The sequence below is a fragment of the Ciona robusta genome, unplaced genomic scaffold (assembly GCF_009617815.1).
Source record: "Ciona robusta unplaced genomic scaffold, ASM961781v2 AP042743.1".
In the NCBI taxonomy this organism is placed as follows: domain Eukaryota; kingdom Metazoa; phylum Chordata; class Ascidiacea; order Phlebobranchia; family Cionidae; genus Ciona; species Ciona robusta.
In genome coordinates this window covers 319,063-344,009 of record NW_028323122.1, presented here as the reverse complement: position 1 = coordinate 344,009, position 24,947 = coordinate 319,063, and the positions used below count along the sequence as shown (strand labels likewise).

At 38.4% G+C, this 24,947-nt stretch overlaps 1 protein-coding gene across 1 annotated transcript; it reads left to right on the top strand.

The window, feature by feature from the left end:
* The first annotated feature begins 961 nt into the window (after positions 1–961).
* On the top strand, positions 962–24,911 carry LOC149723787 (rho guanine nucleotide exchange factor 11-like). The gene is made up of 33 exons (XM_089893468.1): positions 962–1,093; positions 1,411–1,489; positions 3,047–3,099; positions 9,475–9,573; positions 9,853–9,945; positions 10,389–10,496; positions 11,352–11,453; positions 11,736–11,778; positions 11,832–11,914; positions 12,312–12,466; positions 12,537–12,581; positions 12,859–12,958; positions 13,426–13,555; positions 14,065–14,313; positions 14,780–14,930; positions 15,413–15,541; positions 15,812–15,905; positions 16,246–16,401; positions 16,747–16,923; positions 18,088–18,213; positions 18,337–18,454; positions 18,617–18,720; positions 18,818–18,895; positions 19,762–19,846; positions 20,604–20,753; positions 21,328–21,452; positions 21,523–21,602; positions 22,137–22,209; positions 22,422–22,683; positions 22,929–23,404; positions 23,784–23,864; positions 23,920–23,962; positions 24,218–24,911. Exons 3-33 carry the CDS (start codon positions 3,076–3,078, stop codon positions 24,364–24,366), a joined length of 3,888 nt encoding a protein of 1,295 aa, XP_089749594.1. The 5' UTR covers positions 962–1,093; positions 1,411–1,489; positions 3,047–3,075; the 3' UTR covers positions 24,367–24,911.
* The last annotated feature ends 36 nt before the right edge of the window (positions 24,912–24,947 follow it).

The following is a 24,947-nucleotide window of genomic DNA, read 5'->3' as shown; positions in this document are numbered from 1 at the left end:
TGGACACTTATGTTTGTATGGACGCTTATGTTTGTATGGACGCTTATGTTTGTATGGACACTTATGTTTGTATGGACACCTATGTTTGTATGGACACTTATGTTTGTATGGACACTTATGTTTGTATGGACACTTATGTTTGTATGGACGCTTATGTTTGTATGGACGCTTATGTTTGTATGGACACTTATGTTTGTATGGACACCTATGTTTGTATGGACACTTATGTTTGTATGGACACTTATGTTTGTATGGACACTTATGTTTGTATGGACACTTATGTTTGTATGGACACTTATGTTTGTATGGTCACTTATGTTTGTATGGACACTTATGTTTGTATGGTCACCTATGTTTGTATGGACACTTATGTTTGTATGGACACTTATGTTTGTATGGACACTTATGTTTGTATGGACACTTATGTTTGTATGGACACTTATGTTTGTATGGTCACTTATGTTTGTATGGACACTTATGTTTGTATGGTCACCTATGTTTGTATGGACACTTATGTTTGTATGGACACTTATGTTTGTATGGACACTTATGTTTGTATGGACACTTATGTTTGTATGGACACTTATGTTTGTATGGACACCTATGTTTGTATGGACACTTATGTTTGTATGGACACTTATGTTTGTATGGACACTTATGTTTGTATGGACACTTATGTTTGTATGGACACTTATGTTTGTATGGACACTTATGTTTGTATGGACACTTATGTTTGTATGGACACTTATGTTTGTATGGACACTTATGTTTGTATGGACACTTATGTTTGTATGGACACTTATGTTTGTATGGACACTTATGTTTGTATGGTCACTTATGTTTGTATGGACACTTATGTTTGTATGGACACTTATGTTTGTATGGACACTTATGTTTGTATGGACACCTATGTTTGTATGGACACTTATGTTTGTATGGACACTTATGTTATACTCCCATTGTTCATCACACAATACGTTGTAACATACAGAGAATAAAGGAGGAATACGCAAAGAATCCGATCCATAAACTACTTTTGGACCTTGGTACGGCACAGAAGCTCAAACAAGACCTCGAGAAGCAACTTTGGAAGGTAAATATTTCAACCTGGTGATGGAGCCAGAGAGCTGTTGTTGTCTAAATCCTGGGTTCGAATTCAGGCCAGGGTTGGAGAACCAGAGATTCTGGGTTTGAATCCAGGTTAGGGTTGGAGAACCAGATATCCTGGGTTTGAATTTAGGCCAGGGTTGGAGAACCAGGGATCCTAGGTTCGAATCCAGGCCAGGGTTGGAGAACCAGGGATCCTGGGTTTGAATCCAGGTTAGGGTTGAAAAACCAATTCTATAACCAAAGTATTAATGTGAAGTTCGATCATATTTGGTCCCAAATAACCTCCAGATTTGCTCCCAGGTTGAAAGTTTAAGAAACAAGAGCCCTGAACCTACTGAGGCGGGGAATCCCCTTGTTACAGACGTAGATGACAATACAGGTGATTATGATGTCACAAACATTATTATTATGTCACAATAATTCATGTTTTATATGTTTTCTATGATCCGTGTTGACTTATGATGTCATAATCCCTGCGTTGTGTCATAATTGAAAGTAGGAAGTCGTTCAGGCGCGAGGTTTCCTGCCCATTTGTGAGGTCACTAGTGTGTCTGTTTCATGTTTGTGAGGTCACTAGTGTGTCTGTTTCATGTTTGTGAGGTCACTAGTGTGTCTGTTTCATGTTTGTGAGGTCACTAGTGTGTCTGTTTCATGTTTGTGAGGTCACTAGTGTGTCTGTTTCATGTTTGTGAGGTCACTAGTGTGTCTGTTTCATGTTTGTGAGGTCACTAATGTGTCTGTTTCATGTTTGTGAGGTCACTAGTGTGTCTGTTTCATTTTTGTGAGGTCACTAGTGTGTTTTAACATAATCTGAAATACAAATGAATATTTCAGCGTAGATTACAACAGATAGTTTGTTATGTGGTAGGATTTGAGTGACACCTGTCAATCATGTTGAAATGTTAGTATATATATATTAATATAATAATATATATATATATATATATATATATATAAGCTGTTACTGCCAGATGTATTGTATAATATTGTCTGTGGGGTGAGATGGATACCGTTATGCTATCATCCAAAAACATATTTTCCATTCCAGTCGTGTTTTTTTTATTCATTGTTTACTACCAAATGGAACGAGAAAAGAAAATGAAAACATGTCCCATCTTACCCCACCATACTATATAAGTGTGAAAGGCATCTTCTGCCAAGTGTTATATAATTGTGGTTGTGACCTTATTAACCAGAAGATATCGTCTAAACTTAATATACCCTACAGCATATATAGTAGATGGGGGAAGATGGGACAAGGTTTCTTTCTATTTTCACGTCCAATTTGGTAGTAAACAAAGAACATTCAAAGAATTATAAAACTGTATCCTTCCATAGACCGTTGTTAATCGTTTAAAACACGATCAGGATAATTGGATAATATGTGTTAAAAGTGTCCCGTCGACCCCACCCTACTATATATATTTATATTATAAATATATATCTAAGCTGGTTTTGGATTAAATCTTAAGCACCATCTTTATACAATTATTTGCAAGAATATTAATACTTATGGTAGCAACAACCTATATAGTTATTCTGTCACTCCTGCTACCATGCATGTTAATGTCGAACTAATACTTTAGGCCTAGGAACATATCCCTGGTCGAGAAATACTATTTATCATCAAATACATTGCTACAAATATAGTAGGGTGGGGTCGACGGGACACCTATAGCACATAATATCCAATTATCCTGATCGTGTTTTAAACGATTAACAACGGTCTATGGAAGGATACAGTTTTATAATTCTTTGAATGTTCTTTGTTTACTACTAAATGGGACGAGAAAATAGAATGAAAGGGACAGGTGTCCCATCTTCCCCCAACCTACTATATAATAGTAACATTATATTACTTACAATATACATAGCATCATATACATCACCCCATATCACCCCATACTAACTTATACTAACCCACCCCTACCCGCAGGGACGGTGACCGAGGAGACTTTGATTGACATGTCAGACGACTTCAGTGAAGAGGTAATGTTGTTTCTATGTTTATAATGTTGTGTGTTAATGTACAGTTACACTCATAGTTGTCAAACATAGGGAACCTCATTGATTAATGTGGTGAATGCAATATACTTTGGCTCTGCTTGTTTGTAAAGACACCTAACAGCAGGATAAAATCTGGGGTGACATTGTTAAAATACAGTTACACTCATAGTTGTCAAACATAGGGAACCTCATTGATTAATGTGGTGAATGCAATATACTTTGGCTCTGCTTGTTTGTATAGACACCTAACAGCAGGGTAAAATCTGGGGTGACGTTGTTAAAAGACAGTTATACTCATAGTTGTCAAACATAGGGAACCTCATTGATTAATGTGGTGAATGCAATATACTTTGGCTCTGCTTGTTTGTATAGACACCTAACAGCAGGGTAAAATCTGGGGTGACATTGTTAAAATACAGTTACACTCATAGTTGTCAAACATAGGGAACCTCATTGATTAATGTGGTGAATGCAATATACTTTGGCTCTGCTTGTTTGTATAGACACCTAACAGCAGGGTAAAATCTGGGGTGACATTGTTAAAATAAAGTTACACTCATAGTTGTCAAACATAGGAAACCTCATTGATTAATGTGGTGAATGCAATATACTTTGGCTCTGCTTGTTTGTATAGACACCTAACAGCAGGGTAAAATCTGGGGTGACATTGTAAAAATACAGTTACACTCATAGTTGTCAAACATAGGGAACCTCATTGATTAATGTGGTGAATGCAATAAACTTTGGCTCTGCTTGTTTGTATAGACACCTAACAGCAGGGTAAAATCTGGGGTGACATTGTTAAAATACAGTTACACTCATAGTTGTCAAACATAGGGAACCTCATTGATTAATGTGGTGAATGCAATAAACTTTGGCTCTGCTTGTTTGTATAGACACCTAACAGCAGGGTAAAATCTGGGGTGACATTGTTAAAATACAGTTACACTCATAGTTGTCAAACATAGGGAACCTCATTGATTAATAGGGTGAATGCAATATACTTTGGCTCTGCTTGTTTGTATAGACACCTAACAGCAGGGTAAAATCTGGGGTGACATTGTTAAAATACAGTTACACTCATAGTTGTCAAACATAGGGAACCTCATTGATTAATGTGGTGAATGCAATATACTTTGGCTCTGCTTGTTTGTATAGACACCTAACAGCAGGGTAAAATCTGTTTTAAGCTTAAAACTGAGTTGCTAAACCATATAATGACACCCAGGCACCCCCTAGTGACAGCATGTGTGTAGTTTATCGTTTACTTTTGATGTTCATTCATGTGGAACTACCATGCTTCTTATTTAAATAATCCAAAATATAGAAATAACAATATATAATGTTGCGAAACACTCATATGTGTGTTGGAATATTTAGATATTTCTGATCACTCTTAATTAGTTTATAATTAATTTCACCGTAGATTGTGGTCATACATACATCATACATATACATTGTTGCCTCTGATCGTATAGATAATGTGGCACGGTGTGTTAAACATGTGACGTCACCCACCATAACCTTGTAATAAACAATATCTTTAAACAGTAACCATAGATAACCCTTAAGTTTACACTTTCCAATAAACTATGCTAAAACGGGTTGTACATATTATATCGGCCTCTGTTTCAAAAGTTGGCGTTACATCTAAAGTAATTTTGACCCCTATATAATTTATTATGGTTCACCCTAATTCAATTAAAGTTTAAATTAATCACTCACAAACGTGGTGTTCAATGTGGATTAATATTTAAATACAAACGGGTGAAGTCTGGTAACATATGACGCTATACACACAGTGGGTTGGGAGGTGTGTTAATTATTAAACGGGCGTTGGTATAAAGATATGAACGCTGTGTTGTAAGTTTACGAGGCTGTTATTGCATTGGGAGGAATATACAAGGGGGGGTCGGGTGGCAACTATATGCGTAATATTACAGTAACATATTGTAGTTGCGTTTATCTGAATAGCGAAGATTAGGTTAGTTAGAAAAGCAAAGAAAGGAGAATTAGTAGCAAAACGACAGTCGTTAAAATTAGTTTGTCTTTCAATTTAAGTTACTTATCCATGGATGTCCACAGTCGAGTTGCTGTAGCTGGTGAATATAATTAGTATTTATGATGTCATAGTCATACTTATAATGTTTGTATAAATATACGCGAGTGTTCGCCAATGTCATTGTGACGTGTGCTTGCTCCTCTTTACTACGTCACAGTACAGACGCGCAACGTAACAATGCAGTTGTGTGACGTCACATAGCAGCATTGTTGAAGGGGAAACACGCGGATGGTTATGATCACGTCACAATGCCCTTTATGTTCGTTGTTTCTTCAATCATAATGATTGTTTTATTGTTTAACTTAATAATGTAACGCGACAGAACGAAATGTTAGTGACGTCACTTCATCTACAGTGACGTCACTTCATTCACAGTGACGTAACAAGTGTTTTTATGACGTAATTACACCAATAATTAAATCCTTCGCTAATTTTCGTATACCTTTCTTATGATGTCATTTCCCTTTTTTTTAAAAAAACGTCAAAGATTGTTTTGCGATTAATTATGACGTCACAATCACCCGGCGCTTACTGCGGTTACGTAGTTTTATATAAATTTGTGAATTTGCAAAATTTCTAAATTTGGTAAAATTTTTCATGAAAATCGTGACGTGATGTTCGTGAGTCGCGCGGTTCGATTGTGACGTAGTTAACGTCTGGTGGAAAGTAGAATAGATGGTTGTTGTGGGGTTGTGCAGTTTATTCTGCAGGTGGTGTAGTGGCTATGGTGACGGCGTATAATGTAGTGACGCATGATATAGTGACGTATAGTGCGAAGAAAGTATCCAGGAAAGGACATGGTTATGAGAGAATAACAATGCATAATGTTCGTTTAATGAATGTCGCGTATGACGTAACAATACAACTCTATACAGTTTAGTTAGAGATACAGAATTCGACGTTTGTTGTTATAATTATGATGTAATACTGGTGTAGTGATGTCACAAGCGTATCAGTGGTACGACAGTGACGTCACACAGTTGTTTAACTTTATATTTCAGTAGATTTGATTTCGTGATGACTAAGCACAAATAGTTAACATGAAATCGCTGAGTCAGGATTATTCTGCTGAGCAAGTTAGCGTCGCTAGGCAACGGTCGAGCAGTGAAGCGGAACCGTTGGTTAATGGGACACCTAGTGTACAAAGAAGAAGCAGATCGGCTATCAACTCGATACGGAAGAAACTGAACCGACGTAGCGTCCCCCTCACCCCTGTGCATAGTGTGGGAGTGGATGGGGTGACGGTGGAATCAACGACCAATATAAAGCAACTACAACATGATAGATGTCTCAGTTTCGAGTCGCCTCTTGTGGAGAAGTTATCACCCGAACCATGCTCGCCAGGTGGCGTTACAGAGGAAGACTTCAACCCCGGCATGGTGTTAGCTCCTGTGATGGCGTCATTATTGATGACGTCACCGCAAAACCGAACTTTGTCGCGCCACGGTCGTTTGAACACTGTGCCGTCACCAAACGCCGGGTTAAACGTCACAAACGTTCGGCGTGTATCCAGCTTTCCCTCTACTGACGTCATAGAACGATCACCTACGTCACCAGGGGATTCCCCGGTCTTCGTTCCCGAAAAATCCCCTCCCAGGTTGTCAAGGAAACGATCCGCCGCCGTAAGAATGAAGGTATTATGACGTCACATACATCAACAATGCTCGCTTTCTGCACCGGATGTCACGTGCTCTATAGCGCGCCTTGCACTGTGACGTCACACACGCAGTGATTTGAATAAAACGAAGCGATTTTCTTCTTTGTTTCATAAACAAACGGTTGTATGACGTCACACTTCTCGTATAGGTGACGTCATAATATCATCCGTAATCCTGGGACGAATTGGTTTATTATGACGTAAGAATGCTTAACAATTGATTCAAGAGAAGTTGTTTGTATTTTAGAATAAGTGACGTAATGGAAGTTAATTTAAATATCCAAACGAATCGCGGTCGACGCGTTTGAACATTGTCGCGTTGACTATTATTGTTTGTTTATGACGTCATACACATCATTCCATTAACCGCGAGCATTCGAAGTAGGGTCAGTGGTAGTCGCGCGTATTTAGCTCTGCTTATGTAATAATGGTATTTATGTAGTAGTTGTGATGTCATATTAGTTAATCAGGATGATTTGTGACGTAACAAACGTAAGTGACGTCGATTGTGATTGTTAACACTAAGGTTTAGCAGCCACGTTTTTATTTTACAAGTACTTTTTACTTTTTACCCGTAGCGTGTTTTAACGACTGTAGTTTCGTCGTTTTAATAGAAAGAAGCGAATCAAGTTATTTCAGGTTTAAATATTTAAAATAATTGTTGTGTTTTGATTGGTCAATGTTGTGCGCACTCAACCGTAACCACCCTTGGTAAATATGACGTAGTTATACGTGACAATAACCATTATGACGATCAAATATTGAAAGTCGTTAAGCGACGTCTGCGTCGTATTCTGTGTGACGTCATAGTCTAAATTATTAAGGTGGTTGGCTGACAATAGGAATAGAACAGGGTGTGTTTATCTATTATGACGTCACTATGGAATGAAGGTTAAAGTGATTGTTGTTTGTATGATGTAATAATGGTCTTTATGAAGTATAAGATATATATGTTGTTGTAGCTTTTATAACACATAGTTGGATGGAATGGTTTATGTTTTCATTCTGCTTTATCATTCTATTTGGTTGTAAACAAACAATAATTATAGAAATATAAATGTGTTAAAAAGTTAGTTGTTAAAAAGTTAGTTGTTAAAAACACGATTAATAATTATGGGATATTATTTATTGAATATAAACGTATGTGCTGTCTATCCCACCATACAAGAGCCTAAAGTATTATCATAACTTGGTGAATATGTTATATCTTATTATGTGGGAATAGGGTTTCATTGTATGTGGGCACTTAACATCCTGGTATTAATACGGTGAATGGAAGTTTCTAACATTTAGTTTATGTTGTTCATGATCTCAATATTTGTGTTAATTGATGAACTTTATTTGACCTCATTCCATTGTTTGACATAACAATCATGTTTTGTTACCAAACATACAATGATCAACACTTAGGTGACATGTAGACTGTGTGTATGGTGTGCATATTGTGTGCACTTTGTGCAACGTATGTGCATTGTGTGCAGATTGTTCTTTTTAGAGTTTGCAATAAATATAAGTAAATGCTAAATAAGTTCTTCTGGTTATTGAAGCTTAAATTATATCACATCAAACTATTGTCTGCTATGCGGCTTAATTTCTCCTAGAAATAACATTATTTTACCAGATGAGATATTTATTTAAGTAATACATTATGTGAGGTAACAAGAGCAAAACACAAGGCTCAATAATGCTTTGTAATGGTCTATAGTTAACATGATCTATTCCACATGGTATATTAGTCAATGTGTCCGAGATATTAAAGTAACATACAAGTTACAAGCAAATACCCTAATAAAAAATACCATCGCCATATGGCGTAACTTCTCATAAAATTCCTGTGTTTTTTTACATTTATTTAACATTACATTATTCCTGGTGGTAGCAACAACACAATATAAGAGTTATTATTGTTGCTACCAAGTTAAGTCATTGCTGACAATTTAAACAAACCATAAATGTTACTTGTAAACATGGCTGCCAACTTTTAAATAACATTCAATTGCCCGTATATAGTGAACCACCCATATCATTATTACTGATTATTTTATATTTATTTATAATATTGGTTATAATATATTATCGACCCCCATTTTAATCTGTTATTGATTATTATAACGTTTCCATGTTTGTTTGATTTCTATGTTTATCTTTGTTAATGTTTAACCAAGGTTATTTCCTCATAATGCCCATTGTTACATCATGTAGCAGAATGTATGCCCATTGTTATATACTGTGATGTCACAATCACAGGTATTGTTGGAATTTTAGGCGGAAATATTATTTCTATGAAACCTATGTGATGTTACAATTATTCATTGTTGCCAAACATTGTTGTTTTATCAATATTTTAATTGTTTGTTATCATATCAATTGTGAGGTTCAAATATATAGGCACCAAACCTGGGGTGGCAGGGTGGGCAGGCCAACCCTGGAATTTCTGCACTGCATTAAGCAGTAAACATTACAACCAATAAGTTAGATTTGTTTCACAGGATTGTGTGTCTAACTATCCCTGCCTCCCCTGTGTTTATAAAGTTTAGCGTTTTTGTCATAATACACCTATTATTTTGCAAGGTGATTTTTTTGTCACAATTTAATTGTCATCAATGATGATGTCATAACCACCATTTTTTTATAACAGAAGGGGTCAATACGTGAACAACGAAGCACGACGTTAAATGATGACATCACAATGGAGTTAATTAGCGAGGATTCAAATAACCCGTTCGTCAACAATGCTGTGAGTAATAATGGTGATTGTGACATCATCATATACATTGTGATGCTACAGTTAATAATATATGTTGTATTTTCCCATATATTGGTGTATATAGTGTGGCATACCCCACATGTATGAAGGAGACAGGTTGTCCAATAATTCTGGTTATAATATGCAAATTACGACAAATATTCTCCATTTAAGATGTTTACACATTTTCATGGGGGGCAAAAAGACGTTACTGCTCCTCATCTTGTAATTTGTCTATCACCCCCTAATAACCCCTTATAACCCCTACAGACCCCCGACACCAGCAAACCAGCCACCCCCCAACCCCAAAATAAAGCCATCATGAATTTTGAAGATGATGACATGGCAGAATCGTGCGATACAGTGAGTCAGCACTTTTTATATTTCTATGGTTTCCATCGTTACTTGCGCAATAATAATATAATTTGAATAAGATACAATTAGTTCCCAATGTGACGGAGAAATCAATTAATATAAACTGCCTTGTCCAATGACACATATTCATTACAATGGTGGCATCACCGAGCCTTGAACCCGTGTCCTCTGCTAGAACCAGTGGTTTCACAAATTGCCTGAAGGTCTATTTTATAATCTTAATATAGGCTGAATATAGGCTGGTATTAAAAGCGTGTATATATTGTTTTTGTTTGATGCTGTATAACCAATACCACTATCCACCATGTATAGCTTAAAGAGGCATGGAGATGATCAAATGTGTTTCCTCTTTATCTATATACAAGTTTTCATTTCTGTTGGTGCACCCTTTTAACATAGAAACAACATTAACATAGAAACACTGTTTACAGTCACGTGACCACGGGCCGTTTACAAGTTACGAGCAACTTCGTTTACGACCGTCATATATGTCGGTGTTTCTTAGTTACGTCATCGGATCCCATGATCCTGCTAATCTGGTAAGTATATGATGTCTATGTTGGTGTATATGATGTTTATGTTGGTGTATACGATGTTTATGTTGGTGTATATGATGTCTATGTTGGTGTATATGATGTTTATGTTGGTGTATATGATGTTTATGTTGGTGTATATGATGTCTATGTTGGTGTATATGATGTCTATGTTGGTGTATATGATGTCTATGTTGGTGTATATGATGTCTATGTTGGTGTATATGATGTCTATGTTGGTATATATGATGTTTATGTTGGTATATACGATGTCTATGTTGGTGTATACGATGTCTATGTTGGTGTATACGATGTCTATGTTGGTGTATATGATGTCTATGTTGGTGTATATGATGTCTATGTTGGTGTATATGATGTCTATGTTGGTGTATATGATGTTTATGTTGGTATATACGATGTCTATGTTGGTGTATACGATGTCTATGTTGGTGTATACGATGTCTATGTTGGTGTATATGATGTCTATGTTGGTGTATATGATGTCTATGTTGGTGTATATGATGTCTATGTTGGTGTATATGATGTCTATGTTGGTGTATATGATGTCTATGTTGGTGTATACGATGTCTATGTTGGTGTATATGATGTCTATGTTGGTGTATATGATGTCTATGTTGGTGTATATGATGTCTATGTTGGTGTATATGATGTCTATGTTGGTGTATATGATGTCTATGTTGTCTATGTTAGTGTATATGATGTCTATGTTGGTGTATATGATGTCTATGTTGGTGCATATGATGTCTATGTTGGTGTATATGATGTCTATGTTGGTGCATATGATGTCTATGTTGGTGCATATGATGTCTATGTTACTTATATATGATGTCTATGTTCCAGTTACTTGCCTTATCGGTGGAAAGTTACAAAACTTTGTCGAACACGAAGGAGATGGTCAAAGTTGCCGAAACTATTTTCAGAACTTATCTTTCGCAGAACGCAGTGAGTTGCTTGTTTGACGCAGGTGTTCTGTTTCATTCACCTCGTGCCCGTTTTTTATGTAACTTTGTGGGTGATTGTTTTTATGTGTGGCTGATAATTTGGACAATCATTAGTGGCCACTGGGTTGGAGCGATTGCCGTTAAGTGTCTTGCCCAAGGACACATACGCCCCCAATGGTAGCAGCGACGAGCCTCGAACCTGTAACCTTTGGTCTAGAAGCAAGACGTTAACCACTGCCACAACAACAAACATTAACGATTATTTTACCGATTGTTTTCACAGCCGTTGAAAGTGGAAGTTGATGAAGGGATCGTTCGTAGCATTTGTAAGTGATGTCATAATAGTGATTGTGATGGTATACTAACATAGAAATAACAGATACGGTAGCGCAATCGAAGAATCCAACGGAGGAGACGTTACGTGGGGTGTTTGATCCCGCAGTGAAGTTGGCTTCAAAGGAGGTAAGCGAGGTCGCTACCATGGCTGTGTTATCATGTGAGCTGAAATAGAAGCCACTGTTTCTCAACCTTTTATAGTTCATGGCGACTTTCATAGACACTCAACACCCATGGCCCCCATTTGTTTAACGTATGTTATTTTATTCAACACTGTATAGCAATCGACCTCTAAAATAAACAAGACCATTAGCGGTGGGTGGCTTGTGTCCTACTATCCCTACATGGTTGGGTGATTTGTGTATAAAACCCCCCAACCCCATGTGGTTCCTACCTTTGTACATTCTAACCAATGATATTGGCGATTATGCATGGGGCAAATCTGAACCACTTCAGTTGTTACCCAACTTTTGCATCGGGGGTAACATTATATACCCCCCACACTAACCCCTCCCACCCCCAGGTTCAAACCCAACTGACCCAATATTGTGTGAAACGAGAACAAGGTCTCGGCAATCTGTTTGGTGATGAGAAGTTACCACCGTGTGGCAGTATGGAGACGCAACAGGAAGCGAGGATTGTGGACGAGATAATCGGCCCGCTGATTACTGAGTTACCGTGAGTGTGATGTCATCATGTGTGATGTCATAATCTGTATTTTAACGAGTTGTAATACTTATTATTACAGACACGATATATCAAACACTGGAAACGACATGGAACAAACAAGATTGTGAGTAACAATACAAACGTTTATGATGTCACTGAATATAGATTTTGCTTCCTTTTGGAAATGTTAATATGAAGACGCTTGTGTTGTATATATATATATATATGTGTGTGTGTTGGGTGTTATGTTTGTATTGGAATTGCGTCTAAGTGAGCCGTTCATTAAAACTGACTTAAAATATGTGTTTTTGGAACCAAAATTTAGATTTTTCTTAAACAACTTTTTTAAGTTATTTATTTTTGAATTAAAGTTTTAAATGAGTTCGATCCAAACCTTGCAGGTCGTTAATATTGGAAGCATTGCAATCATTCCTTCTACAATATGGGACGAAACGTAAAACTAAAATAACATCGCGGATGTATTCCATGCTAAGGCCCAAGGTGAGATAATAATGGACATTGTGACTTATCGTGTGGGGGGGGCCTTTATCACATAATATCTGTAAAGCGGATAATATAATTCTTGGAATATTCTTTGTTTACTACCTAATAGAATGAGATAATAGAGTGAAAAGGTGTCCCATCTTCCCCCACCTTACTACATGTGTGTGCATGTTTATATATCCTGTTAAGACCCTAATTACTCCATAGTTATATAAAGGTTTGTCAAACCTTGTTGTTCAATCATGTTTGTAAAGTATTGCTGAGTTATGCGTTGAGTGTTCGGGTGTTGTTGCAAAACATTTAGTCCTTCAAGATGACAAACAAACAGTCGGCAGAAGATCTTTTTCCCAAACAAATAAACATTGGTAGTCAATCTGCTGTCTCACTGCAGGACCTCACCCATACAGAGTATACCCCCGGTACTATTTACACAACTTTATTTTACTACCCCCCCCCCCCCCCAGCCACAACCAGCGCTAACTAAAGGCAAGATGTCGGGGAGCATGGAATCGATCATCGATGATAACAAACGATCAAGTGGGATCATGAACTTTATTAAACCACGTAGAAACACAAGGAATGATCCAAGCGCGAGTGAGTTTCCTTGTAATTGTGCATGCCATAATTAGTTATGCATGGAACACACATTATGTTGGTATGATTTCAACTGCATTTATTTCATGTTTTATATGTTGTCTATGTTGCTGTATGTTAATATATGATGTCTATGTTACTGTATGTTAATATATGTTGTCTATGTTACTGTATGTTAATATATGTTGTCTATGTTGCTGTATGTTAATATATTATGTCTATGTTGCTGTATGTTAATATATGTTGTCTATGTTGCTGATATGATGTGTTCATCATTATTGTTTTTCAACAACCAGATCGCACATAATTATACTAATGATAGATGTTATGTCTGTTCTGAGATTATGTTTGCATCGTTATATCATGAATTGTCAACTAACATGATGCATTACTGCTTTATATATGATGTCTATGTTGGTATACATGATGTCTATGTTGGGACTAACACCCCCTAGTGGTTGCATGTATCGCATGGGGAAACCCCGGTGTTGAGACCCCTCTATGCGCAGTCGAGCGAGCAAGGGCTCACCACGAGAAGAAAGAGCGCGAGGCGAGTAAAAAGAAACCTCGAGAATCGGTGTTGTGGGAAAACTCGGAGATATTGAAACCAACCAAAGTTACGACGGAGAAAAGCGAGGCCCATGATGGCAGCTTGATGATAAATATCCCGAAACGAGTGTCGTCTCATTCCCCCATACGATCACGGAGCGTGCCAACCGATGATGCAAACCACACCAACCAGCACCAGCGATCATCAGGTCTCTCTCTGCTTCCCTCATGTGGAAACGCTTTGCTGCAAAATTTAAGCAAAAAAATAAAATTTCAAAAAATTTTTTGAAACTGAGCATTTTTGTTTTCTTTTTCTGTTAATTTGGTGAAATGAGGGCGATGTTTGCATGCTTTGCACTTTATTTTAATCACTTATTAACAATTAATCATTATTAATTTTAATTTTTTTAATTTTAACACCCAGCTGCCCAATGTTTTTACAAATATTTTCGTGGAATTTAATTTTTTCACATTTTTTTAAAAACAATTTTACAACTTAACACCCCAGCTGCTTAGTGTGATAACCCCACCAACCAAACTTCAAAAACCTTAAATTTTTCCTTTGAATTTAAAGAAAATTGAAAATTCTTGAAATTTGAATCGGGAGAGTTAGTGTTATGTTTGGTAAAAACACTACCCCCCCCCCAGCAAACTTAACCCCAACCTCCCTTCCAGTGATCCCGGTGATCCAAACCTCACCACAAGACCCCAACCTCGCAGATGCATTGGAACAACAGGGTAAAGTCAGTTTGTTGGTCAAACAATTTCAAGATGGTGAAAGCGACACGTCCGATAACGATGGGTTAAACGTGGACAACAATGCAAGGTTTGTGATGTCATACATAGTGATAATGATGTCATTGTGACATCATCATTTTTTTTTTCTCAATGTATAAGTTAAATTTTTAAAAAGTTGTTTGTTAATTATATTAGCTGTAATGTTACATCTGCGTACCAGGCATAACGTAAATAGTTATTCATCGTCTTATTTGGTAAAACAATAATTTTATTCCAACGTTTTGTTCGTTGGTTAAAGGTCTTGACAAATAACAAAGAAAACATTAATAAATTTACGTTTAGAATACCAAGGCAGGAAAAATAGTGCTTTACTTCACGCCTGGTAGCTGGGGTAACAGAATGTTATATTGAGTTAATATAATAAATATATTGAAACAACATTTTTTGACTCATAATACACCTGCCGACAAAATACATAAATATTTAAGTCGGCACATCAGTATAAAGAGAGATTATGGTGAAAAAATGTTTTATTTCCGTTTATTTTGTTTGACTATTATGACATCATAGATACAATCGTAGTGAGCGACGAGGAAGTTTTCGGCGCCATCGTGAGGATGAGAAGCGTCACACGGGGGGGACGAAGAGCCACAGCGATCCAGATCGAACGAAAGTTGAACAAGCTGTCGTGCAACATAAGTATATACATAGATATCTTATAATTTAACATAGATATCTTATAATTTAACATAGATATCTTATAAAACGTTAACACGTTGGCACTGCTAATAAATACCAGAAACATTTTTTTAGTAACAAGTTGTCGATGATATATCGATTTGTGCAACGAACCCACCAGCAATGGTTGATATATGAACATCTACAAGAAATGTTCAAACATAATATTTCCATTACTTTATTATACATTCATCTTATACAAACCCAAATTAACCCCCCTCCGCCCCCCAGTGCGTCAGAAACCCCCGAAACAAAGGGAAACCACCCAACAGACCCCACTCTCGACCTCTTGCAGAATATTCCAAGTTTCGCTGACGACCCTGAGGTATGACATCATAATACACATGTGTGACATCATAATACACATGTGTGACATCATAATACACATGTGTGACATCATAAAACACATGTGTGACATCATAATACACATGTGTGACATCATAACACACATATGTGTCAGTGGTAAAGCAATTAACAAAATAATAGGAATTTAAATCACGTTCTACAAAATGTTGAGACATCATCTACCAGGGTTCCGAAGATATCCACCCTCAATGTTGACAACGATTCCCAAAACAAATGTCAGAAGATGTCTTTTACACTCATAATAAATATTATTAGGAAACAAATATTTTGACTTGGTACTAACAACCACAATACCTCAGATGAACCTTGACGCAGTAGAACAACAGTGGTCCAAAAGTGTTTCATCTGATGTGTTACGTTCGATCGATCGTAAAGAAACCAAGAGACAAGAAGTGATCAACGAATTAATCTTTACGGAACAACATCATTTAAGGGATCTTAAGATACTTGAAAAGGTCGGTGTAATATATTGTTGATAATATAGGTGTGATACGGTGCATGGAGTTGCATGTGTTGTTGTAACAACGGTGACATCGTATACAGTTATATGTTTTAGCTTTAAGCATAAGATATAATATGCAATCATTGGCCTTTTACCATAAATGTAATATCAGAGGTGGTGAACTTGGGGTGATATCGTTTGTGTCAGCGACCCTGTTAAAACATAATATCTTTCTAATTTACCTTGCTACCATAATCGATTGATTCCTTGTGTTTAATTTGTTGATAATTAGCTAAACATGGGGCTTTGACCAACCAACTGTTTAATAACACCTATGTTTATTACATCATAATCACAGTTGTTCTACGAACCAATGAAAACCCACAACCTACTAAACGACGATGAATTGTACCAAGCGTTCCCCAACTTATCGGAGGTGGTTCGTTTGCATCGAGAGTTGAATCGATCGTTGCAGGAAGTTAAGACTAAAGAGGGTTCGGTGGTTGGCGATCTGGGGGGGTTGCTGCTTAAGAGGGTGAGTGGGGGTGATCTGGGGGGGTTGTTGCTTAAGAGGGTGAGTGGGGGTGATCTGGGGGTTGCTGCTTAAGAGGGTGAGTGGGGGTGATCTGGGGGGTTGCTGCTAAAGAGGGTGAGTGGGGGTGATCTGGGGGGTTGCTGCTTAAGAGGGTGAGTGGGGGTGATCTGGGGGGTTGCTGCTTAAGAGGGTGAGTGGGGGTGATCTGGGGGGTTGTTGCTGCTTAAGAGGGTGAGTGGGGGTGATCTGTGGGGGGGTTGCTGCTTAAGAGGGTGAGTGGGGGTGATCTGGGGGGGTTGCTGCTAAAGAGGGTGAGTGGGGGTGATCTGGGGGGTTACTGCTTAAGGGGGTGATCTGTGGGGGGGTTGTTGCTTAAGAGGGTGAGTGGGGGTGATCTGGGGGGGTGCTGCTAAAGAGGGTGAGTGGGGGTGATCTGGGGGGTGCTGCTTAAGAGGGTGAGTGGGGGTGATCTGGGGGGGGTTTGCTGCTAAAGAGGGTGAGTGGGGGTGACCTGGGGGGTTGCTGCTTAAGAGGGTGAGTGGGGGTGATCTGGGGGGTTGCTGCTTAGGAGGGTGAGTGGGGTGATCTAGGGGGGTTGCTGCTTAAGAGGGTAAGTGGGGGTGATCTGGGGGGTTGCTGCTTAAGAGGGTGAGTGGGGGTGATCTAGGGGGTTGTTGCTTAAGAGGGTGAGTGGGGGTGATCTGTGGGGGGGTTGTTGCTTAAGAGGGTGTGTGGGGCTGATCTGGGGGGGTTGTTGCTTAAGAGGTTGAGTGGGGGTGATCTGTGGGGGGGGTTGTTGCTTAAGAGGGTGAGTGGGGGTGATCTAGGGGGGTTGTTGCTGCTTAAGAGGGTGAGTGGGGGTGATTTGTGGGGGGGTTGTTGCTTAAGAGGGTGAGTGGGGGTGATCTGGGGGGTTGTTGCTTAAGAGGGTGAGTGGGGGTGATTTGTGGGGGGTTGTTGCTTAAGAGGGTGAGTGGGGGTGATCTGGGGGGGTTGTTGCTTAAGAGGGTGAGTGTTTTCCTAACACCAGATCCTTCAGTATTTCTTTACACAAGAATCGTTCAACTCTTTGAGCACCAGATATCAGGGTCAGATTCGCAAAATTTATTGCGGTTTTTATTTCATACATTATAAAGTATTCCACCAATAACCCCCCTCCCCCAGTTTGATGGAGATGCAGGCAACACGTTTAAAGAGGAATCGGCACATTACTGCGGCAACCAATCAACCGTGCTGGCGTTCGTGAAGGAACGCGCCAAGAAAGATCAAAAGTTCGCTAATTTTATCCAGGTTTGATGCCCATTGACCAATATTACATGTTTTACCCAATATCTAGTTTTATTTACCCCCGTTTACCCCATATTACTTATATTTACCCCATAATTACCCCCGTTTACCCACATTTCCATCAAGGGCGCTCAACGACACCCGATTTGTCGCAAACTACACTTGAAAGATTTTGTTCCGATGGAATTTCAGCGATTGACAAAATATCCGTTGTTGCTCGAAAACATTATTAAGAATACTAAAAGTAAGTAGGCGTAAATAGGGGGGTGGCTGAGTGGCGTGTTGCCCCAAATGTTTGTGTGATGTCATGTGTTTTAGTGCTGCAGTTTTAAGGCAAAAAACAGCTTCTACCAAAGTAAATTGAGTATACCACCATAATGGTTACAACAATAACGTTCGTTCACAGAGAAACAAGAGACAGAGTTGAATAATTTGAAGCGAGCTTGCGAACGCTGTCGAGAGATTCTTGCCTTTGTTAATCAAACTGTTAAAGTGGCTGAAGATAAACAGGTTTGTGATGTCATAATGAGTTGCTGTGATGTCATACTCGGTGCCTATATATTGATGATGTCACCCATACATTGATGATGTCATTATTACTTCACAGCAAATATTGGAAATAAACAACAATCTTGATCGAAGTTCGTTCGTGAAAAACACTAATCCTGTTATACAAGAATATAAGGTATTTATGTTGGTAATATAAGGTATCTATGTTGGTAATATAAGGTATCTATGTTGGTAATATAAGGTATCTATGTTGGTAAAATAAGGTATCTATGTTGGTAATAAAAGGTATCTATGTTGGTAATATAAGGTATCTATGTTGGTAAAATAAGGTATTTATGTTGGTAATATAAGGTATCTATGTTGGTAAAATAAGGTATTTATGTTGGTAATATAAGGTATCTATGTTGGTAAAATAAGGTATCTATGTTGGTAATATAAGGTATCTATGTTGGTAAAATAAGGTATCTATGTTGGTAATAAAAGGTATCTATGTTGGTAATATAAGGTATCTATGTTGGTAAAATAAGGTATCTATGTTGGTAAAATAAGGTATCTATGTTGGTAAAATAAGGTATCTATGTTGGTAATATAAGGTATCTATGTTGGTAAAATAAGGTATTTATGTTGGTAAAATAAGGTATCTATGTTCAGTGGCGCAGCCAGAAAAAAAATTTAATGTTTAATCAAAAAGTTTTTAAATTTTTTTTTTTAATTATTATATTTTTGGGGTTCAAAAGGGGGGGTCGCAACCTCCCCTGGCTGCGTCACTGTCTATGTTGTTATTTTAAGATATCTATGTTGTTATTTTAAGATATCTATGTTGGCAATTTAAGATATCTATGTTGGTAATTTAAGATATCTATGTTGGTAATATAAGATATCTATGTTATTATATAAGGTATCAATGTTAAGTATGTTTTGTGGTTTTACCGTTACTTTCCGTATTTTTCCGATATTGTGTTCCTCAGACCTTCATAACCGAAGTAACATAAATCATCAAAGTTAAATTATGTTGTTGTTACTTCAACCAATGTTTTACAGAACATTGATTTAACCCAACACCCCGTCGTTCATCATGGACCCCTAACTTTAAGGGTCGGGCAAATGGATAAAAGGAAAGAAATTTGTAAGTTGTTGTTGCTCATGGGACCTTAGATTTAAACCAGAGTTAGTTCATTACCCCAACATTGTATATGCACATTCTATTCTATATGGGTGAGGTCCTACAGTGAGGCATGTCATGGGACCTGGGATTTAGACCAGGGTTGGCCTATTACCCCAACATTGTATATGCACATTCTATTCTATAAGGGTGAGGTCCTACAGTGAGACACGCCATGGGACCTGAGATTTAGACCAGAGTTAGTTCATTACCCCAACATTGTATATGCACATTCTATTCTATATGGGTGAGGTCCTACAGTGAGGCATGTCATGGGACCTGGGATTTAGACCAGGGTTGGCCTATTACCCCAACATTGTATATGCACATTCTATTCTATATGGGTGAGGTCCTACAGTGAGGCACACCATGGGACCTGAGATGTAGACCAGAGTTGGCCCATTACCCCAACATTGTATATGCACATTCTATTCTATATGGGTGAGGTCCTACAGTGAGGCATGTCATGGGACCTGGGGTTTAAGTCAGAGTTGGCCCATTACCCCAACACCAAGGGTGCTACCCCTACAACCCATTAGTGACAACTGTGTTAAAGCAATGTTAGTCTCTTGCCAAGAAGACACCTATCAGTACCGAGCATTGAACCCGGTATCCTTTGGTCACAATACAAACACCCAACCACTAGGCCACAGTACCAGCCTGTATTATTTCACCTAAGATCAATATATTGTAACCCCATTCCAACATATATTCCCCACAGTCGTGCACTGCATATTGTACGAAGAATTATTGGTCCTTCTACAAAAACAAGACGATCGTTTTGTGTTGAAAAGTTTATCAGCGGGTCAGGATAAAACTTACTCCCCGTTCCTTAAGATGGGGAAACTGATCATCCGAAACGTGGCCACGGGTGGGTTGTTTCACTGCATTGTTGATTATAAGCGTGTTTTACTGTTAACATGGCTGTGGTTTGCCTGTATGTAGGTTTAGTGAGAGGTTTGTAATATGTGCATTGTGAGTTAGTGAGTAATGTAAGTAAATGGTAGTGGGTTGTCTACATGACAAGGTCCCATTCATCAGCTTATTCGTGTCGTTTAAATTGATGCGAATGTTGAAACATGACAAGTATTGGATACTGTGTAACAATACAGATGGCTGTTTGTAGCTCTTACGTGGATCTTAAGATTTATTTATCTTGCGCGTAAGTTTAAATTGATTTCACCAAACTCAAGAAAAACGCTCTTGTTGTTATTCCTTTAAAACATGGGGGGAATTCTTGGATTCTTCGTGGGTTTTGTTCCCTCGCTTAAGCTGTTTAATTTGATCACAAAGTTTAAGAAATTGAATTCCCTCTGGTTTGTTATTTCTATGTGGGTGGAATTACGACATAAATTATGGGGAAAATTTGAAACTCAAGTTTAGTTGTTGAACCTTGTGTAACTACGGACTATGATGTAATAATGTATATTACTATGACATCATAGATAAACGAGCGTTCTTTGTGATGTCACTGGATAAGGAAGCGTTCATGTACGAGTTCGCCACATCGTCGACATCGGTCGTTAAACAATGGATGGCGGTGTTGTCCGATACTTCTGCTAGGTGGAAGGTGGGTGTGATGTCATCATGATGTCATCATTCAATATTTTTCTATAAAATATTTAATATTAAAAACTTAGGAAACACCGAACAAAGTGAGTCATCGAAGAGAAGCTTTCCTTGTGCCGGGGACTTCCAAGGATATTCCCGATTATGATGGGTGAGGTTACTTGTATGGTGTATATGTGTTGTGTATAACTACATACTATGATGGGTGAGGTTACTTGTATGGTGTATATGTGTTGTGTATAACTACATACTATGATGAGTGAGGTTACTTGTATGGTGTATATGTGTTGTGTGTAACTACATACTATGATGGGTGAGGTTACTTGTATGGTGTATATATGTTGTGTATAACTACATACTATGATGGGTGAGGTTACTTGTATGGTGTATATGTGTTGTGTGTAACTACATACTATGATGGGTGAGGTTACTTGTATGGTGTATATGTGTTGTGTATAACTACATACTATGATGAGTGAGGTTACTTGTATGGTGTATATGTGTTGTGTATAACTACATACTATGATGGGTGAGGTTACTTGTATGGTGTATATGTGTTGTGTATAACTATGTTACTTATATATGATATCTATGTTATTTATACGTAATATCTATGTTACTTATATATGATATCTATGTTATTTATACGTAATATCTATGTTACTTATATATGATATCTATACAGTATAAAAGAGGCAGGTGAACTGATCGGACGACGAGAGGAAAACCTTCCACAAGTTCCCATACTTGAACTATCGGTAAGTTATCTATTATGACATCACAACCACGGTTGGTTGGAGGTTTGGCCACCCAAGTTTACTGAATGCAAATATGGGAACAACATAAATATACAGCGTTGTTTGGAATGCGATAACATGTTCGTTCAATAACAATATTCTTGAGAAACATATGATCACTTGAGAGATATGCAACAGATTATGTTATGACGTGTTTCATTATGACGTCATAGGTGATGCCCGAGGACGACAACGACGAGCAACAACCGGTGGTTGCCGATGACAACGACCTCATAGCGAGTCGCGCACCACCGACTTTGTACGAACAAATCAAAATCAAGCAGCGTGAAATAAGTGAGGCGTTCGCCACCAAGCGAAGGTTGTTGGCGATGTATGCGGGGGCAGGGGAGGGTGACTTCGAGGGGGTGATGGAGATGTTACATCTCGATGGCAACCCACAACCACAAGCGCTTGTCATGGATGCGTTGTTGCACGGTGGGTGGGGGGGGGGTCAATGGTTTTATTAAAAGTTGGCAGACACAAAAGAGTTCTTATTGCTTATGCTTAGGTGGATTATATGTGGTAAACCAAAAATTAGTTTCAAAATATGATTTTAATGTATATTCTGTCACATTTGACAAACTAACAGCAATTGGATGTAAATGCAAGATGTAATACAAGCATCAACCAATAAGTAAGTGGATTGTTTTCAAATAATCTTTTCAACAAACTTTTCACAGTTGACAAACTGACAAGTTTATTGAACGAAACATCGAGCCCCGAAAACTCGTTCACCCGAAGTCAAACCACCCCTGGTCATGAGACGGGGTACCAGTCCGATAACCCCCCTGACCCCCAAGAGCGATGGGCGACCCCTGTGACCCCTAACCCCCCATCACCTATGATGTCATCATCGGCGACCCTCAATTCTATCTCGGACATCCCACAAGATATCGGCCAATCAGAAGCAAGCGTCAAACCCGACGAACCCTTGTGCTCGCCCATGCACGACGACCCCGACGTTGAAACAATCGATCTTACCCCACTTGGTGGCTCACCCAACTTGCCCCAGCCATCTTACCCCGACACCAGCGTGTTCGAAACCCCCAACAATAAAACCCAAGGTTATGAAGTGATGTCACAATCATCCATTGTTCCCATCACAAAGATGATGGACATTATTGTCAACCTACAGACGCAACTCACCCATTTATTGGTAAGTTAGTTGGAACTTATATATATATAAATATGTATGTATGAAATGTAGCCCACTATGAATGGATGTAACTTGTTTGGAGCCTTATCTAAATACAAAGAAACCGCAATAGTAGCAGCATCAAGCCTCGAACCCGTAACCTCTGGGATAGCGGCATCCACTCCAACCACAGTGCTTGGTGAAACATCTGCTATGATTCTTTTGATTCCACTCGCTTAAACACGATTACTAAGATATTTCTGTGAATTCACTTGTTTTGATAGATTTGAATATTAAGCGGAATATTAAATGGCTGTCACTGCAATGTAATGTAGCTTTCGTGGTTGCCAAATTAAATACTCCTACATGCTGATATAATGAGTCTATACTTTATACGCAGCACATCACAAGTGAAAACGAAATCGAGAGACAAAAACTGAAACAAGAAAATGAATTTTTTAAAGAACAACTTGAGAAAAAGGTAAATGTTGTGGTACTGTAACAGGGAAAGAACCTAACCTGATACATTACTGCAGGACGACGCCCCCGACCCGCCCACGTACGCTGATGTCCTCCAAGGTTTGTGAACATCAATGAAAAAGTAATTATTCCAATTAATTTTGATCAATCATCCAAACATGGGCGCTAAACTTAACACAGGGGAGGCAGGGATAGTTAGACACACAATCCTGTGAAACAAATCCAACTTATTGGTTGTAATGTTTACTGATTAATGCAGTGTAAAAATACGTGGGGTTGGCCTGCCACCCCATGTTTGGCACCTATGCACCCCCCACAATAACCAATATCTAACTTTAATTCTCATGATTTTAGATCAAAATCGATCGAATCCTGAAACACATGATGTCACAACGATGTCACGCGATATCTCTATTATGAGGTCACAAACACTCACGTGGCCTCTCGACCAATCACAGCCTCCCCCCTTGCCTTCAAAGGCGAGGAGGTCAACCGGGTTCTGATGATGTCATAATTGATGACATCATCGCCAGAGGGGGTTTCCCGGATAGGGGATGCACCAAGCGGGTCTTGTGGTGTATCAGGGCTGAGGAAACCCCGTTAGTTTGGTGCAACTTAGTGAATTTTTTATCTTTGTTTGTTTTGTATCAATCAGCCTTTGTCGTCCCCCTTTCATTGTGACATCACTATGGGCATTGTGAGGGAGCGCTTTTCTTATCAAACAAAAATGAATTTCTATTAATTTTATCGTCGTTTTGATTTTAAACGTTTTATTTTCGTTTTAAATCGAAGTTGCCATGGTTACTCGATGATCATTATTGCGCAATAGTTTTACCCACAATGCAATTTGCTGCGTTCTGTATATTTTGTTCCGAAAATCAAATTTTTGTTTTTTTGCTGAAATCCTGAAATATTAAGATTTCTATGCCTCAGCCTTTAAAACAAACGTGACGTCATTTCCGCTTCTTTTCGCGCACGATTCCGCTATCGGGACTACGCTTGGCTTGTTGAAAATAATAAAACTTAAATTATTAATTTAAATCACAAATATCTTGTCGCTAGATGGCAGTCGTGTTGCGCAGGC